Source organism: Echinops telfairi, unplaced genomic scaffold, assembly GCF_000313985.2.
Source record: "Echinops telfairi isolate 266 unplaced genomic scaffold, ASM31398v2 ScPeMD7_3533;HRSCAF=4204_0, whole genome shotgun sequence".
In the NCBI taxonomy this organism is placed as follows: domain Eukaryota; kingdom Metazoa; phylum Chordata; class Mammalia; order Afrosoricida; family Tenrecidae; genus Echinops; species Echinops telfairi.
The window spans coordinates 106,231,810-106,250,068 of NW_022107431.1; the positions used below are offsets into that span (position 1 = coordinate 106,231,810).

General features: G+C 40.0%; 1 protein-coding gene across 3 annotated transcripts in view; it reads right to left on the minus strand.

Annotated features, from left to right (window-relative positions):
- The window catches only part of ADGRB3 (adhesion G protein-coupled receptor B3), a 513,164-nt gene that overhangs the window by 391,548 nt on the left and 103,357 nt on the right, over window positions 1–18,259 (minus strand). For all 3 annotated transcript variants that reach the window (XM_045294359.1, XM_030886780.2, XM_045294360.1), the window contains exons 9-10: window positions 9,527–9,595; window positions 4,999–5,107 (exon numbers count right to left, since the gene is read on the minus strand). In XM_045294359.1, coding sequence (XP_045150294.1) covers window positions 4,999–5,107; window positions 9,527–9,595 — 178 coding nt within the window. The remainder of the gene's footprint in view (window positions 1–4,998; window positions 5,108–9,526; window positions 9,596–18,259) is intronic.

Sequence of the window (18,259 nt, forward strand, 5' to 3'; positions counted from 1 at the left end):
AGTTTCCTTAAAACCAAATAATAAGGGGAGCAACAAGTGATCCAAAATCAGTGGCAAGGAGGGTGTGAGAAGCCTGGTGGGGATTCATCAAGGGCAATGTAATCGAGAGAAATTACTGAAACCCAAATGAAGGCTGGGCATGATAGTGGGACAAGAGGAAAATAAAAGGAAACAGAGGAAAGAACTAGGTGACAAAGGTATTTATAGAGGTCTAAATACTGGCATGTACATATGTAAATATGTTTATATAGGAGGGTGGGGAAATAGATCTACGTGCATGTATTTATAGGTTTAGTATTAAGGCAGCAGATGGACTTTGGGCCTCCACTCAAGTACTTACTCAATGCAAGAACATGTTCTATTAAATTGCCATTCCATGATGCACACCTTCCCAACACGACTGCTAAAGAAAAATGTGTGCATAAGCAAATGTGGTGAAGAAAGTTGATGGTGCCCGGCTATCAAAAGATATAACATCTGGGGTCTTAAAGGCTTGAAGATAAACAAGCAGCCATCTAGCTCAGAAGCATCAAAGCCCACATGGAAGAAGCACACCAGCCTGTCTGACCATGAGGTGTAGAAGGGACCAGTTATCAGACATCAAAGAACTAAAAACCAAATCAGTGGGTGCCCACCTTCCCAATACGATCACCGAAGACAAATGTGTGCATAAGCAAATGTGGTGAAGAAAGCTGATGCTGCCCGGCTATCAAAAGATATAGTGTCTGGGGTCTTAAAGTCTTGAAGATAAACAAGCGGCCATCTAGTTCAGAAGCAACAAAGCCCACATGGAAGAAGCACACCAGCCTGTATGACCACGAGTTATCGAAGGGATCAGGTGTCAAGCATCAAAGAACGAAAAATCATATCACTGTAAATGAGGGTGAGTGCAGAATGGAGACTCAAAGCCCATCGGTAGGTAACTGGACACCCCCTTACTGAAGGGTTGTGGGGAGGAGATAAGTCAGTCAGGGTGCAGGGTAGCAGCGATGAAACATACAACTTTCATCTAGTTTTTAAATTCTTAAATTCCACCCCTATCATGATCTCAAATATACCTTACAAATCTGGCTAGACCAGAGGATATACATTGGTAAAGATGGCAACTAGAAACACAGGGAATCCAGGACAGATGACTCCTTCAGGACTAGTGGTAAGAGTGGTGATGCCTGGAGGGTGGTGGGAATGTAGGGTGGAAGGGGGGAAACTGATTACAAGAATCTACATATAGCCTCTGCCCTGGGGGATGGACAGCAGAGAAGCGGGCAAGGGGAGATGTCAGACAGCGTAACATATGACAAAATAATAATAATTTATGAATTATGAAGGGTTCATGAGGGAGTGGGGAGAGAGGGGAAAAATGAGGAGCCGATATTAAGGGCTCAAGTAGAAGGCAAATGTTTTGAGAATGGTGAGGGCAACAAATGTACAAATGTGCTCGACACAATGGATGGATGGATGGATTGTGGTAAGAATTGTACGAGCCCCCAATAAAATGATTTTTAAAAAAAGACCCCCAAAAATCCCACCAAATAATAAAATTTCCTGACATCATGTCTAATCTGACTCACAGCGACCCTACAGGCCAGAGCAGAGTTTCCCCTGTGGGTTCTTACAAGACTCTAACTCTTCACAGGAGTAGGAAGTCTTTCTCTCGAAGAGCTACTAGTGGCTTTGAACTACCACCCTTGCTGTTAGCAGCCCAATATACAACCACTATGCCACGAGGTTCCCCTAATCAAATACCAGTAGTTTAGCTTAATTAGTAAAGAATGTCTGCTTTAACTAGGAGGCTTTTAAAAGATGGATCTATATGGGATCAAATTGACAACAGAAATTTGAATGATTAGATAGAAAATTTAGGGGGTAGTAGTTTATGTTAATGGGGGAAGAAGAACTTGAAGAAGGAAAGTGAGAATTGTTGCACAACTAATTGAAGCCACTGAAATGTACCAATGTTGTACAAATTCTCAATAACAGAAAAAATAAAAGCCAAACTACTGTCCATATTTCTTCTAGCACTATTATACGAGGTTACCAACAGCCTGTTGCAGTGTTCTTAATATTAGTTTTGTGTTTTTATTTTTTTTATTAATGTTAGTTTTTTCAATGAAATGAATTGTGTCTCCCACCCAATAAGGAATATAATTAGTCCCACTGATTTGTACATGTAGAAATTGTTGACCTGGTACATCTTTGCTTTTGTATACTTTCACAAACAAAACCTATGGATGTTGGATGGTTAACATTTAAAGCTACATTGAATGGCTAATGAATGCCAACTCACAAATGTTATAATTTGCTACAGTAAAATCTCCTCTATGCACAGCCTTGCTCAGAAACATTGACATGTCGTACAGACCAGAATAACATATTCTGTATACCGTAGTATATATTAATAGGGTTCCTGGGTAGTGCACAATTAACATGCTAGGCTTCTAAGCCAGAGGTTGGTCCAAGTCTCCTCAGAAGATAGCTCTGCGGAAATACTTCCAAAATGAGCTATTGAAATCCCTGTGGGGCACATTTCTGTTCTGACACACATGTTCATCATGAATTGGAGTGAACAATACAGCAACTGGCAGTATATACACTAGTATCAAACTGGATAGTCAGAAGAGTCTGAATGAAAGCAATTATTATTCACAGTATTCAATTTGATACTAGTAGATAAAATAGTAGATAAACTTTAGAAAATCACTAATATTATGGAGAACAACCTCCAAATTGGTATCATATGACACATCCCAGGTTAACATTTAGAGAACTCAACCGTAAATAAGCTCTTGTTATGTAATACGTTTCAAGATCCTTGATCCCAGAACAGAACATTGTTTATATAATAATTAGCAGTACACAGGTGGTCAAATGGCACAATGCTATCTGTGTTTCAGATGAAGGCACTATAGGGCAATGGTGGCTTCATTTGCAGCATCCATGCTTTATGTTTAATATCCTTACTAAAGTCCAGTGATACAAAGGAAATGAGAAACCCTAGGTAGCTTAATCTTCCTGTGAAAAATAGCACGCATCTTCAAATGCACAATTTTGGCAAAGCAGAAAATATGTTTGCAGGTTTTAAAGAAAACTTTATAGAATTTTTCCAACAAATGAACCAGTAACATAGAAAAATGTATATGCTTGCTTGTTTGTTTTTATTTTTTTTCTGGAATAGTCTACTTTAAGCCCAAGTTTACCTTTCCTACTCTGAGGTTGGCTTTGTATTTTATAGATTTCTTTCCCCTCAAACACATTCTGAACAAATGCCATGTATTGATTTGATAATACTTTTAAATAGCAGTGCCTTTTAGAATTAGATGTTAACATTTACAAGAAGAACAAGACAACAATAGTCCTCTCTCTTTTCTCCTCTAGTTTTACGAGCAAATTACTTTGTCAATTGTCCAATGTGGGACAGTGTGTTTCATAATCCTTCCTCACCCGCCACAGAGCAATGCTTTGTAAGAGACATTTACGCCCCTCTGTCATCAGCATCTTCTGTCTCTAAATTTTTTTTCTTACATGGACTCTGAAACCGCCAAGTCACCATACTCTAATTCTTTCTGTCCATTTTTGGAACACTACATTTAATTTGAATTTTCCCTGATTTCTGAGTTCATTTTTCAACAAAAATATGCTCTTTGGTCTCTTTATAGAAAGGTCATGTTGATTTCATGCCCGAAGCTGCCCACGGTGCTGGACACTCAGTCTTGGAAAAAGTCTGAGAATTCAAGATGATTCAGTAGGAGACATTAAGACATCAACCTAACTGATTAGAACTTATGCTTTGTGAAAAGCCATTAGAAGGTTATCAAAAGGCGTTTGATAACTCCATTAACCAAATTTCCTCCACAGAAGAATATCACTAGTAGTTAGCTATAACCCATTGTATTCTGAGTTCACCATGGTGGAAGGTATTGTAACTTCTGATGAGTCTCTGTAGGTCTAAAGGACCTTTAGAAGTAATCTCGTGTAAAAATAAATGATCCTAAGTCTTAATTGTTAAAAGAAAATGTTATACTTGAAACCAGTTGAACCCCCCAATAGTAGATCCCCCACCAAGATAAGTATTTTCCTGACCCATAAACCAAAACTTAAATATCCTTCAATTAGGATTAGAATATATTTATTTTTACATATTATATATATATTATTATGTACCATGGTCTTTATCTGAAAACCCCTGAAGCAGAAAAAGTAAACAAAAAACTGAGTCACAGTAATATTAAGAGAGAAAACTTAATATCTAAAGAAGAAAACTATAACCTATCAGTCCAACATGCATATTATTTAAGAAAACTATTTCTTTGTTCTTGTCATTTTTTATAACTACCAAGAGAAATGTTCAATTTAGCAATATAATTGTTGCTCGCTCAATGCAATTGTGGAGAACAAATGTGTGTGGGGTTTTGCTTCTCGCTATAATTAATCCTGATTGTAAGAGTCGGGTTTAAAGGCAAAGAAAAATAAAGGAAGAAATACGACTCCACTCTAGCACCGTAGAATCCACTATGTCCTTCAAGCCCTCAGAGCACTCTCAAGCGTCCCCAAACACACACAGCTCCGCACTTGCTAGAGGCATCCTGCAAGAAAGTAACTGCTCCTTTATGAACCGTGTTTTTATTCACATATGTACGTATTCAAAATGTGCATGGATAACAATGAGAGTTCAGCCTTCCCTTTTTCCCTTTAACTTTAGCATATGTAACAGGAATCATGTACTCTCCCTCACCTCTCTGTAAATAGATACATACAAGTCGGCCTATGTGGACTCTTACAAAGGTGTCACATATGTGTGTGTTTATGCATATATGTATAATGTGCAAGTGACTGAGCCTATCCAAAAATCCCACTAGGTGTTTTTAATATAATTAATCACATATGCATGAAAACATGAACAATTGACATTTTACTTATAAATGAATGAAGTAGATACTTGCAATCTTTTTTTTTTTTTTTAAATTTCGGAATGATTTGGGGGAAAATCTTACTTCTTACCTACATTTCCAGTCATTAAGTATGAATTCTGAAACTCCATCATCCCCATTCCAACAATGTGTATAAAATCTTCAATCACCTGCATTAATTCTATTGAGCCTGGGTAAATCTACAAAAATAAGTAAAGATTAGATAGTGTAAAATGTTTTTATAATAGAATTCACAACTCAAATGAATAGACTGCATAATCAGGTCACCCTCGGAGTGCTGGTTATTTGAAGAAGTTTCTGCAACTGGACAGAGCTGTAATTTGTGAAATGATAGTCGGAGGAATCGTCAGGTACCACACAACAAAAACTCTGAAGGCAATATGATAGTGTTTGATCTTCGGGAGATCTAAGAAAACTCAAAATAGCTGATAGACTCTCTACTCAGAAATAATGAGTTCCTTTCCTTACTTAAATGTAACATAAAACAAACACTGAAATGGTGCTCTTTTTATTTAGCATTTATGTAAAGGAACACTAGGGGCTAGAAGGGATGGGGTAGTGGAGGGAGGGACAGTATTATTGCTATCACTATGGATACTTAGAAACTATTAATTCCATTATATAGTGAATTCCTATCTTGGGAGAAATATTTATTGTCTCCAATTACAATAGCAATAATATTAGCATTGGTTTCTGTACTGAAATAATAACTTGAAAAATATTTCATATGTATATAAAAATATTTATGAGATTGGAATTATAATTCTTATTTTATACAAAAAGGAGAAGCTCAAAAAAGTTATACAATATATCTAAGGAGATGCTAAGAAATATACCTAAGGACGTCTTTGTTTGTGGCTGACCCAGGATGCTTTTATATGTATATGTTTGTATCTGTATATCTATTTAATGGGCTCTCTGCATTGATGGCCCATAGTTTTCCCTCCAATATCATGCCACCTCATGCACTGTACATAGATAAATATTTTCTGGCAATAACGTATATATGGAATGTGAAAGTCATTTTTAAAAGGCCACATTAACTTTTGCATATGTAACTCATAAAGCTTACAAAGTCAGCCTTTATTACATAACTATTTTGCAGCAGACAGACTTTTGAGGGAGGATCACTTCCTTTTAGCCATCTAGTACCACTAGCTTCAAGCCATGAAAAATTGAGTGGATTAGAGAGTTCTAGCTGCTTTGCATTTGAAGAAGCTAGTTCTGAAGAAGAAAAAATATTCTGATTAGCAAGAAAGCAGACAGAGCTGAAAGGAGATTGGTAGGAAGACTTGTTGGGCAAAGGGGATTTTGTAGATTGTGGCTGTAACTATTTAAAAATCAGATACCAAATATTCATGATGTATATGTACCTAGGTATTTGAAGACATGTATTTCTTATAGTAAAATTTTATATTCCACTTATTTTTCTATTAAAAGATCATTTTGAAGATTTAAAAAAATGTTGATTACACTTACACATCCATGGTATAACCAAAATCCCAAACCAAACCCATTCATTGCCACTGAGTCTATTCCAACTCACTGTGAGCCCGTAAAAGATGTGGAGACTGGGGCTCTTTAAGCGAGCAGACAGCCTCATCTTCCTCCCCGCAGGAGTGGCTGGGAGCTTTGGACTACCTACCTTCAGGTTCTTAATCCACAGGGCCGCTAGGGACTCTGCATGCATGACATATATAAATTACCCTTTTTTTTTTAATTTCAGAAAAGTCTTGGTAAAAAATATTCTTTCTTACCTGCATTTGAGGCCATCAGTATACATTTAAAAAGTCCATCCTCCTTTTAAGAATGTACCTAAAATCTCTATGGGCTCTATAACTTCTTTGTGTGTGTGTGTGTTCTGCTTTTAACTTAAAAATTTTTGGGTGTGTGAGTAGATATGGGAGCTTCTGAAAGCTCACGGAAACTCATGGGCATCTTTCCATGAACTTTGTAAAGCCTTCTCATATGTACATGTGAGGGGTCCCTGAGAAGGACACGTGGTTAGTCATTGGTGTACTCACCACAGGGGGGGGGGTGTCTGAGTCCACCCACACGTGCCGGGTGAAAAATAAAGCAAAATATGTTGCTGCCAAGTCAACTCCCACTCACGGTAACAGCACAGAGCTGCTACTTGCGACTTTGCTTCACACAGAAGCCGAGAGCCACGTCTTTCACTTGAGGCGTCTCTGAGCGGGTTTGAACCGCGGCCCCTTCAGTTAGTAGTAACTGTTTACACCATTTAGGAACTTTTCCAAAAGATCAGCTCCCTGACCCACTGCCATTGACTTGCTCCTGACATAAGCATTCTTCTCTGAGACATACGGCGTCACCATGCGTTGGAATCGACCCAGTGACAGCTGCTTCGGGCTTTATGTGCATCTGACGGTGTGCAGACAAAGATTCTAGAGCAGGCACTGGAAACATGTGTTGGCAGAGAGCCAGAGAGTAAATATAGTTCTGCCTCCAACGTCATGGGGTCTCTGTCAGACCTACTCAACTCTGCTGTTAAAATGGAAATGAATGGGTGTGTCTGTGTTCCAAAATTTTATATGGAAAACTGACTGGAGATGGCTCCGTGGCCAAAGTTTGAGGACTCCTCCTCTAGAAAGTCGTACACGTTCAGTGTAACCAGAAATAGAGAATACAATGCCATGACTGAAATGGCTGATGGTTTGTCAAATCCAAGTGGCATAAATTGTATTATATGGCCTTTCCCCGCATTTTATATACCGTATTTTTACTAAAATGCTTATCTGAATTTACTTTGATCCTCCATAGCATGGTCTGATGACTAGCTACCAAGTCCTGAAATGACTCTTAGTAATTTGAAAGTTTAAATTCTGTCTACAAGACTTTTGATGCCAAAGCTTAAAATTTAGTTAGATTGCCAAATGTGCACCGAGCTGTTTTATATTTTATTTTATTTCCTGATGCTACTCTAAAATAAGATAAGAGGACCCACAAAGGATTTAAGCAGTCCTCATTTCTGACAAGTTCATGACATCGATCACCCTTTGCACTATAAACTTGAAGACCGACTTACGATGTAGCAATGATGACGATAACTATTACTAAAATCTACATAATATTCTTTCTTTTTTTTTAAATTTCAAATTGTTAGTTTAAAATATAGTAACATTTAAGATTATTACTACTGCAAAAGTGCTTACATGATAAGAATGTAGCTTATTCAACACCACAAGCAATAGATGGATTGGATTGGAGAGTTTCCATTAACTCTAAGAAGGTGTATCACCATCCATTATTCGTTCAAGTTGGGACCTCGCAGTAAATAACCCTATCTGACGAATTGCAGTCTTGTTTTAAATAGGGTATTATACATTTGTTCTAAATATATCCATAATGAATAGTCTCAATGTTCTACAAGGATGCGCTAGCCTCTGCAGCTGTATTCTAAGGAAAGACACCATTTTCTTACAGTGAGTGAATGAAGCTCTCCTCCACTGGAACACCAAGGACAAATGAAGAACTCAGATGAGTTCTACTAGAAGGCGGATTCAGGATCTTTAACTTAAGAGAATATTCGTTTTCTTCCTTGCTATGGTGAGAAACACAAAAGTTGTACCTGAAAATGAGGTGGCCTGATGATGAACCTTGGTGGCATGATGGTTATGAGAAGGGCTGCTAACTGCAAGGTCAGAATTTCAAAACCACCAGCCACACAGGAGAAAGATGAGGCTTTCTATTCCTCTCCAGAGGTACAGTCTCGGAAACCCACGGGACAATTCTATCCTCAAGTAGAGTGTTGCTATGTGTCCCAATCGACTCAGGGGCAGCGAGTTTGGTTTGGGTTATGATGATAGAAGGAACCCTGGTGGCTTCATGTGTGACATGCTGGACTGTAAAAGAACAGCAGTTTGAATCCACATGTCACCTTTGGCATACAGATGATCTTGCCTTCTCCTTTTAAGATGTGTGGCCTCAGAGGCCCAACGGGACAGTTCTGGTCTGGCCTAGAGGACCACTATTAGTTGGAATCTATTCAATGGCAGTGGGCACCAGGAAAGGACTACAGAGCATGCCTTACTCCTAAAGGCCCAGCATAGCATGGGAGGGTAGCTCATCCGAACCTCAACAATTACAAGGCAGAGGCTGGGGTTCAAACATTTAGTGGAAAACTCCATTATCGTTTAATTTTGTTTTTCCACTGACTTTTTAAAGCTCCCTTGTATTCAGTCTTTCCTTCTAAGTTGCATTGTTCTCATCGATTTTTAACAAAGTACAGTAGAAAGCAAAGAAGTTGGTACAATCATTTTTAAAATGCTTCTACTCATTTCCAGGTGAGTGTTTCAACCACTCAGCCACCAGGAAGGAACATAGTTATTATGACTTAATTCTTTAAAGTACAGAATTAACCCGTTATTTCTCTCCTTCACATTTATATCAGGTATCCCATACACTGATACAATACAAAAAGATCACTCATTTCTTCTAAATTTAGCATGATATAATATAGAATGATTTTACAAAATCCATTTCTGCTCTTGGAATTCTAAGCATTTTTTTTTCTCCCTAAAAGCTCAACCTTAACTTAGCCAACTTCACTTTCAGTTCTGAAATAATTCAAATCTTACCTGTTGTGCATCTTCCCATTTTTCCTTGTTTTCTTCATCTAGAAGGTTACTAACTATTTGAAAGAAGTTCTGTAAATTAAATTAGATAAAAAAGTTTAATATTACATGAGAGAATATACTTTTCAACAACATCCATTTCAAATGTGGCACTATTTTAAGGCGATCAACATTTAGCAATATTGTTTTGTGATCCTAATGGATTATTTCAGGATATCTCCGAGGACCCTTTATTAGCACCATCATTTCAGGATTTCTCCAAAGCTTACAGATGTAAATCTCAGAAGAAATAAAAAAACTGAAACTCACTCTCCAGAGGCTGAGTCCAAATAAGAGTAGGTAAAACACTTATTTTCACTCACAATCCCCTGGTCCATTATAGGCTCTATTCTAGTCTATGGTATTATAGAAAGAAAAGGAACACAAAGTCAATTCTGGCTCAGAGTGGCTCCATATAGCGCTTCTCTTCAGGGCTGCTGACCGTGAACAGCTCTCCGGGTGCAGGCTACTTCATCTTTCTCGAATGGCCGTTGAGTTTGAACCGCCTATCCAGTATTAAACAGTCCAGCGTTCAGCCCGTGGCATCACCAGAGGCCCTTAATTATTTTATAAATTACCATGGGTTCCTTCTGGAATAAAAGCCCATCTCATTTGTCTTATTGACAGTTATCCTGTTAATTTCTGACCACGGTCGCTACTTAGACTGGTATTCTGAAGTGCATCATAGTGATGGCCCTGACGATGGACGCCATCAGTTAGAATTCTATCTCATCCCTTTCTGGTAATACGCTCAATACATTTGACCTCCTTTTAGATTGTAGGTCCTGGGTGGTGAATACAGATAACATGCTTAACTGTAAATCGAAAGGCTGGGCGTTCCTGTCTCCCCTGAGGGACCTCAGAAGAAAGGACTGTGATCTATGTTTGAAAAATCAACCACTGACAATCCTATCAATTTAACACACACGGGTCACCGTGAGTTGGAATAAACTGATGTCATCTGCTGTACTTGTCCGGTTGTTCATTATTCTCTCACTTCTTTCCTTTGCTAGAAACTCACAGTAGAGGAATAAACACACAGAGTAATGTTTCCTGGGAAAGTTTCGATTTTTGGGTGAACTCTCCCTGAAGGTTCTCCTCTCCCTGAGGAGTCGAGGACTTATTTGCTTTATCTTTGTCTGGCAGGGCCCACTGGATTTCTGGATTTCAGGCGGACACGCACATGGGTGCTCATGTTTCATTCACGGTGCGCACACTGATGAAGAATGGGGCTCAGTTCTGCTTTGTAAGTGCCCATTTCATGCATGAGGGTTTTTCCGTTTGTCTGTCTGTGTTTTGTTCAGCAGAGAAAGACCTTCCTTTCCTCCACCTGGCACTGGGCCATCAAGGTCGTGGAGTAAGGAGGGGCCAACCAGAGTGCCCACTGAAGACGTCACAGAAGATCTAAAAAGCACGAAGTGAAGCCAGGGCTTGACCTGTGTCTTCAGCTATATAAATCGTGTCCCCTGGTTGTGACCTCAAAGGCCACGACCACTAACTGCTCTGCATGTAATTCATCCGGAGCATTACCAACGTACAAAGACATTAGCCTAGGACATGAGTCCCCTGAGGACAGATGCTTTTTAAAATTTGTTTTCACCTCATGTCTTCCTTCCCATCTAACTTTTCAAAACAGTCATTTGTTCTAATTCAAATAAATCCACCTGGGTGTTTTTAGAAGGGAAGCAGCTACATTTCCTTTACTCGTGTGGTTTGAAGCTGTTAGTATCTATATTTAATTGCCCTATTTGTGCTATTTATTTTAATAGTTCCTGGCAATCACATGGCTGAAACACGCTTCGAGTCATAACCTCTGTAAAAGCTACAGACTCTTTTATGCAACTCTTGACAAAACTGCAAGTCTGTTTCAGCCCTATTTCAATTCGCTTAACCTTTCTGTACTACCCGTCATTTTTTCCACTTACAATTTCCTGGTTGGCGTGATAGCATTTTAAGGCCTTACTCCATTGAGCCGTAACTCTACCTATGGGCAAAAGGAATTAACCTTCAGAGTCTCCAATTGCCTATGGCTGGTTAACTCAGTAGGGGGCATGGTGCTAATGAGGAAAATGTTGCAAATTTCAGCCCTATACGTGGCCAGTCAGCTGTGCTGAGGTCCCTGACCGTGGTCTGTGTTCTCACAGCGGCCCGCTTTCATGCAAACGCACATCGGTGCTAACAAGACACCAGGGGAATGGGAAGCAATTCACGCAAGTGTATCTCTGAGCCTGGGAAAACATTTCACAAGACATGTTTCACTGACAGAGGTCAGTGACTCTGTATTTCACATGAAAGCCAGTGCACACACACAGCTCCTCAATAAGAACAGTACGTTCAGAGTTCAGCTTTGAAAAATCACCGAAGAGCATGCACGAAGAAAATCAGAACAACGCAAGGACCAATGTAAACATACACTTTCATGTCTATCTTTTCTGGATAGCCAAAGAGAGAAGGTAAAGAGATATTTTGTACTGTTTGCCATGATCAATAAATTGGGCTTTACTAAATTGGGAAGCAGTACAGAGGAAATCCTGCCACAGAAAATCTCTCCTCCTGTCTGACTGTGGATTGGATTTGGGAACAATCAGTGGTAGCACCTTGATGAGTGAATGTAGGGACAGAGTAAGTGACATGTGAGCATCTCTGGCACTTGGGTCCCCAGGGGAAGCAGGTCTTTCTTGACCATATGCATGTCCTCAGCACAATGCTAGGGCCCCGAGTAGGTATTTAAGACAGTTCTGAATCATAGGAAATGATGAACTCACAAATCAGCAGCTTGAGTGTTCTAAGACACTGTTTCTATGAGCTCATCTTGCTCCAACTCACTGCCCAAACATTGAAAAAGGGATTAGTACATGCTTTTAAAGCAGTGCTCAATATACATGATAGATTCATATATACATAAAATATACACACATAAATGGACTTCAAAAATTCTGTGGAAAAATAGAATGAAAGATACTGAGATTTTTCCTAAAAACAAAAGTGCTTCATGGTTGGTGAGAGACTAGTGGAATTCTGAGAGTGCGACCCTTATCATCCAGCCTAGAAATGAATTCCCCCTGGTGAAAATGGCTCAGCTTTCAGACAAACCATCAGACAGGTCTATATGGGAAATGATAACACTAGAGTGGTACACGCACCTTAGTCTAGTCAGCCATTTGAGATCCAGAGGGACATTCCCCACGGACAATGTTCGGAAGGGTTCAGAAAGGTGGAGCAACGTGAGCAGGACACACAGGGAGGGTGTGGGATAAGTGGTGTTACACTGTGGGGGTCGCAATGAGTGAGGGGAAACAAATGTGTGTGAATTATTGAATGGAAAACTGATCCGTGCTGCAAACCTCCAGCCAGTGAGCAATGAAAAGATATATTAATAATAAGATTTTTTCATAAACTTTTTAATCCCCCCTTGGATGTGTGTTCATCAGCAGAGCTAAATGGCATTTGATAGACATATGCTAACTATCTTTGCCATCTTTTCAAAGATCATATAAACCAGGTAAAATTGAACTCAACAGAGCAGTCGTTTTTCAGAGGAAATCCATTGCCTTTCAGGTCATTTGACTACATTTTTTTTAAAGGAAGTAGAGGCAACCCACACCTCCCCCATGACAATAGAACTACAGTTTGCTTAGAATTCTCTCAAAGCTCCACTACTCATGGGGTTGTTACCTCTCTTTTGATGATGTAGGGACCGGGTCCCTTATTTCACCCCCTGAAGTGCGTCTGGCAGCAAAGTTTTGCTTGTTTGTTTTCATCAGTCCAGAGAGCTATGGCCTTGCATGATTGGGAAAAGTCAATGCCCTCCCTCATCCGCTTGAAGTTGCAGACCTAGTTTAAAATTCTCTGCATCATTTTTTTTTTTAACTGTGGGGTTCTGTGAAATGCTGCCCACCTTTGCTTTCCTTCCAAACTTCTCTGTACAACAGAAACAAGAGCCGCCATGCTGAGCTGCTGTAAAGTTTCAAGTTAATTCTTTGCATAGTACCTAACACATGGTAAGTGCTTGCTGTATGGTGGTTTGATGGTTTTATTTCCTCTGTGATATCTTTTTTTATGGCTGGCTGCATGATTTGTGTTTATAGCACATTATAGCAGATATGCACCCATAATGTGATACTCTTTCCTCTTCGTTTTTAATGTCTCTTCCTCTCTGGGTAATATGTAGAACACAGAACTGATTCATCACTAACTTCAGCCATATAATTTGTTCTTCAGATATATCATCTTCTTAGGAATGTGCTTTTCTGGGAGGGGTTTTAATGAAGCTATTATTAGACACCTACTAGGAGAGGCATGATGCTGAAGAGTGGTAGGGCACAGAGGTCAATGCGGCATGGTTTTTTGCCCCTTCTTTGCAGAAAATATATGAAGACAGTTGCAGTAAAAATATGGTACAAGAAGAGCACAAGTGTTTCTGCTACATTCCTGATACTAGTCCTAGATTTGGGCTTGTGAAAAAGAAGGCCCACGCTCTTTATGAAAGGAGGCAAAATAAAAAAAATATTTTCTATTTCTGAAATGGCTTCTACTTGACAGATTCCACATGAATTATATTCAACACATGGGAGATAAGTGGGAGCAGCCTTAGCATGCAGCTATTGCTGAATTCCGCATGGACAAAGTGCAGTAGATTAAAGGATTCATTTGGTATGCCTGAGCTACTGAAAATGTGGCTTCCTTTCTCTTAACCCAGAAGCAAAATCCTTGTACACACAGAGACAAAGAGAAGCCTGAAAGAATAATTGAGGAATGTTGGAAGAATTTTGATGATCCTGACTAGAAATACAAGGGGATCCTAACAAAAGCTTCAAGGTTAAACAAGGAAGTAAGAAGACGCCATTAAGATGAGACTCTGGAGGATAAGATAAGGATTCCCCAAACGGAGAGGTTGTCGGTTACAAGGCCATGTATGGACCAATTTCTACCTACTCTCCAACTTTATCTTTTGTTACTCTACCTTAGCCTTGCTATCCTGTAGGACTTTTGACCATTTACAATCATCCCAAACTCTTTTCTGCCTTGCTGCTGGGGCTGTACTTATATCCATGCTGTTCCCTTTCTTGAACTACACTATTGCACACACTTCATTTGAATAGCTATCTACATATGAGAGAGAGAGGTTGCATGGCCTAATGAATAAAGAAGCAGCAGCTAGGATGTTTATCCTCCGTGTTAGACATGGTAGCAATCAAGGAATGGAGGTCCTCTTTCATAAGCACCCTGCTCATTTTTTTGCCAGATAGCCCACCCCACCACACACCATTATTTTCACCCCAAACCCCCCTCTGGCAGAGTGCATTTGGTGGTAGGAATTTAGCTTTTTCCAGCACAAGACTGGCATAAGGAAAGTAATAAAAACATAGCCCAGACAGCAAAGTGGAAGGGATTCCCAAAGATAGATAAGCATTGGAGAAAGGAATGGCACTTTGTCAGCTTTATGAATAGCCCAAAATAGAGATTCTGAAGGTCTGAAATAGAGCACTGGGTATAGGAATAGAAAGGCAGGAAAGATATGGAAAATATTTGAAAAGTTTCTTATATTTGAGAATGCATCAATAGGAACAAAATCAGTTAAGAGTAGCTTTATTATATGAATAGTTACACATGAGTCTTCAGTTTGTTTTAAAAAATAATTATCCCTAAATACTGCTTCAGTTATTTTTTGGTAATAGGTAAATAGAAAAACAAACTCATAATTAATCAAGACAAAGAATGAGGATGCTAAATCTCTTATGCAAGTATATATGTTTAATCAGCAGAAGAAAGGTCCACTGATAATTAGAAATTACTTGGGCTTCATCAAGGATTTGGGAAGGCAGTAGATTATAATTCAGAAGGCTCTCTGGCAGATATCAGACAGAGTTCAAGACATATAGAGAATATGATTCAAAGACAAGAACTTAAGGCACTGGAAACCTGAGTGGACAGGTAAGCAGGTACTTATCTATAAGACTGGGGTACCAGGATCATTAACGAGATACACAGCTGCTGATGGCCTGTAAGAGGGCTTCTCACAATGGGGTTGGACTACTGCAAACTACCAAACCGAGAGGAACATAAGGGCAGTCTGTTGAAAAGAATATTGAATAGTCCCTAGTTCTAGAGAACAGAGACTTTAAGGACATAGTCTTCTTCCTTTTAGTCACAAGTGTCATAGAAGCTCTGACTCATTTTGAAAATACCATAAGGACATCATTCCAGGAATCACTGGCTGCCTGCACACTAATCTCATTGCTCTCCTATGAGGTAAGGCAGTCTGACCTGCAGTTTCTGAAAAATGTGCATGAGCACTTTCCCCTCCACAAATCCACCAGTCCTTGGGCTCAAGGGCTTCTTGATGGAACAACAGAATGACCCTTCTTTGAGATTTGGTCGCTGAGGAAAGGATGTGGGGTGCACAGTGGGGAGTTAAGTCAGTAAGCCTCATTGCTTTGGGGCATGAGATTGTGCTACTTCCCAGCCTTAATTTACAAATGAAAAAAAAGTAGTAATACTAGTATGCTTACATATGCTAAAAGGATGCCCCAAGAGGCAGGCTGGAGAATAAACATAACCTAGTGAACCAAAAGAGGAGTCAGATTCAGAATGGATACCTCTAGTGAGAGTCCATGATTGCCCAAGGTGGAGCAAGTCTGGTTGCTGTGCCTCAGGGCCACCATAAGCAAGATGTACACACACCACACCTTCACACTCTGCTTGAGGCAGCGGCCACAGTGGATCCTGGGCTGGGGGAAGGTGGCAAGCACACAACTTCCTTCCCTCAAAGGCCAATCTCAGTCCTTCCAGTATTTTTTAAAGGAAAAATTATTTGATAACAGTTGGAATCACAATCTTCTAATGCAAACCTCATGATTTTCTAGCCGCTAAGAGAGATAAGGGGGCATTCTGAAAGGATGGACCTCCCTATGAGGGGTTTTTCTTGTGGATGTCTGTGTGAGGGTGTGAGGGTGTGTGTGCACGCACATTTTTCTTTTTTTAATTCAAATAAAGCGTCCTTTGCAGGACTGGGTGATAGGTTGCACTAAGAACTCTCAAAAACACTCTTTCTCACTTGGTTGTTATGCGTACTCTGCGTTCCCCCATGGCTGTGTCAGTTCCACTCAGTCCACACAAATCTTGTTCTGGGTGGGGTTTAATAATGTTGAGTTGTAAAGGAAGACTTGTTCAACATCTTAACGTATCATCGAAGGAAATTACTTGATACTAAATTTCTTATCTTGAAATTATCTTTATTAAATTACCTTTACTAATGAAGGCAAAACCCACTGTTAGTGAGTTGCCTTCCCCTCAGTGACTCTATCTAGGGTTTCCGAGAGTGCAAGTCTTTCAGGGAGCAGAAAGCCTCATCTTTGCCCCACTAGGCAACAGAGCACCTAGTGGGTTTGAGTGGAGTTAACAGTCTGTTCTCTCGAAGACAGAGAAAAACAAGAAGGAATCTTCTCAGATGGCTAGTTTGGAGAACAGTTGCCTCCAGTGACTTAAGATGCTGATGCGAGCTGGGACATACCTTCCTCTACATGACTTGCTTCCCACGGAAAGAGGAAACCCCAATTTTGAATTAAGCAAAATGCCCTCAAAGACTTGGCCACTACTTCAAATGGCCTAGTGGTTTCTTTCATGAGGTCCAATGCCCTTTTTCTGCCTCCCATTTCTCTGGTACCTTCCTTGCCTTCCTTTCCTTTGTACTAAGTAACAAAAAACCAGTGCCACTTCCTGAGCCGCCACCAGGAGAAAAGTCTGACCTATTTGCTTGGCAGAAGAGATTCCCAAAATACACATCAGCACTGGCAGCAGGTGACTATTCTCCAGACTCTTTGGGGTTTTCTTGGTCTGTTAGAATTTCACCTGTACAAATAGTAGTTGTAGCTCCATCTACTGACCTCTGACTATGGGCCAGGTTTCTCCCTACACACAGGTTTCTCCCTCTATCTAAAATCAGAATGTTCTTAAGCCAAAATGGCATACAGTGAAGAAGCAATCACCATTAATATGTGAAAAAAGTGTAGCATTTCCAGACACATAAAACCTATAATAACACTGACACAAAGAGTTCACAGAGAATGCAAAGCTAATGGAGGCTCTAGCTGAGAAGCTGAGTGCAGTTTCCAGGGAAGAAGTTTGGTGATGCCACGCTTCCTGCGTCTGGTGCATGCTGCCTCTTTAAAGGCTTGCTCCTCCACCCCCACCCCCAATCCTCCCCCCAAAATACTGAATGCTAGTGAAAACATTTTCCTTTTTCCAAAAAAGTGACAGTCCTTTTCTGAGTTAGTGAAAATAGGTGCTGCTGTAGTTCTTTTGTACGAGTGACGCAGTGTGAAGTGGACTTTCAATATGTAGAGAATAGATCAATTAATTCCCACATCAACCCTATGAAGAGATCCCTTTTCTACACATGAGGTGTATTATTCTATGATGAAGTTACATCCATCATCACGGAGTGCTGACGGGTTATACAATGGGTCCCGGGTTTGAAATTACGTGAGTGCAGCTTCTCCAAGGGAGAAAGATGAGCCTTTCTACTGCCAAACGTGTGGTCTCAGAAGCCCACCAGGCCCAGTTCTTCCCTGTCCTACATGATCACTCTGAGTCAAAACAGACTTGATGGCAGCGAGATTTTAATACGTGTTACCACGACACAGACTCACAGTCCTCAAGTCACTCTTCTCTGTGCAACACGTTAAAGGTGCCTGA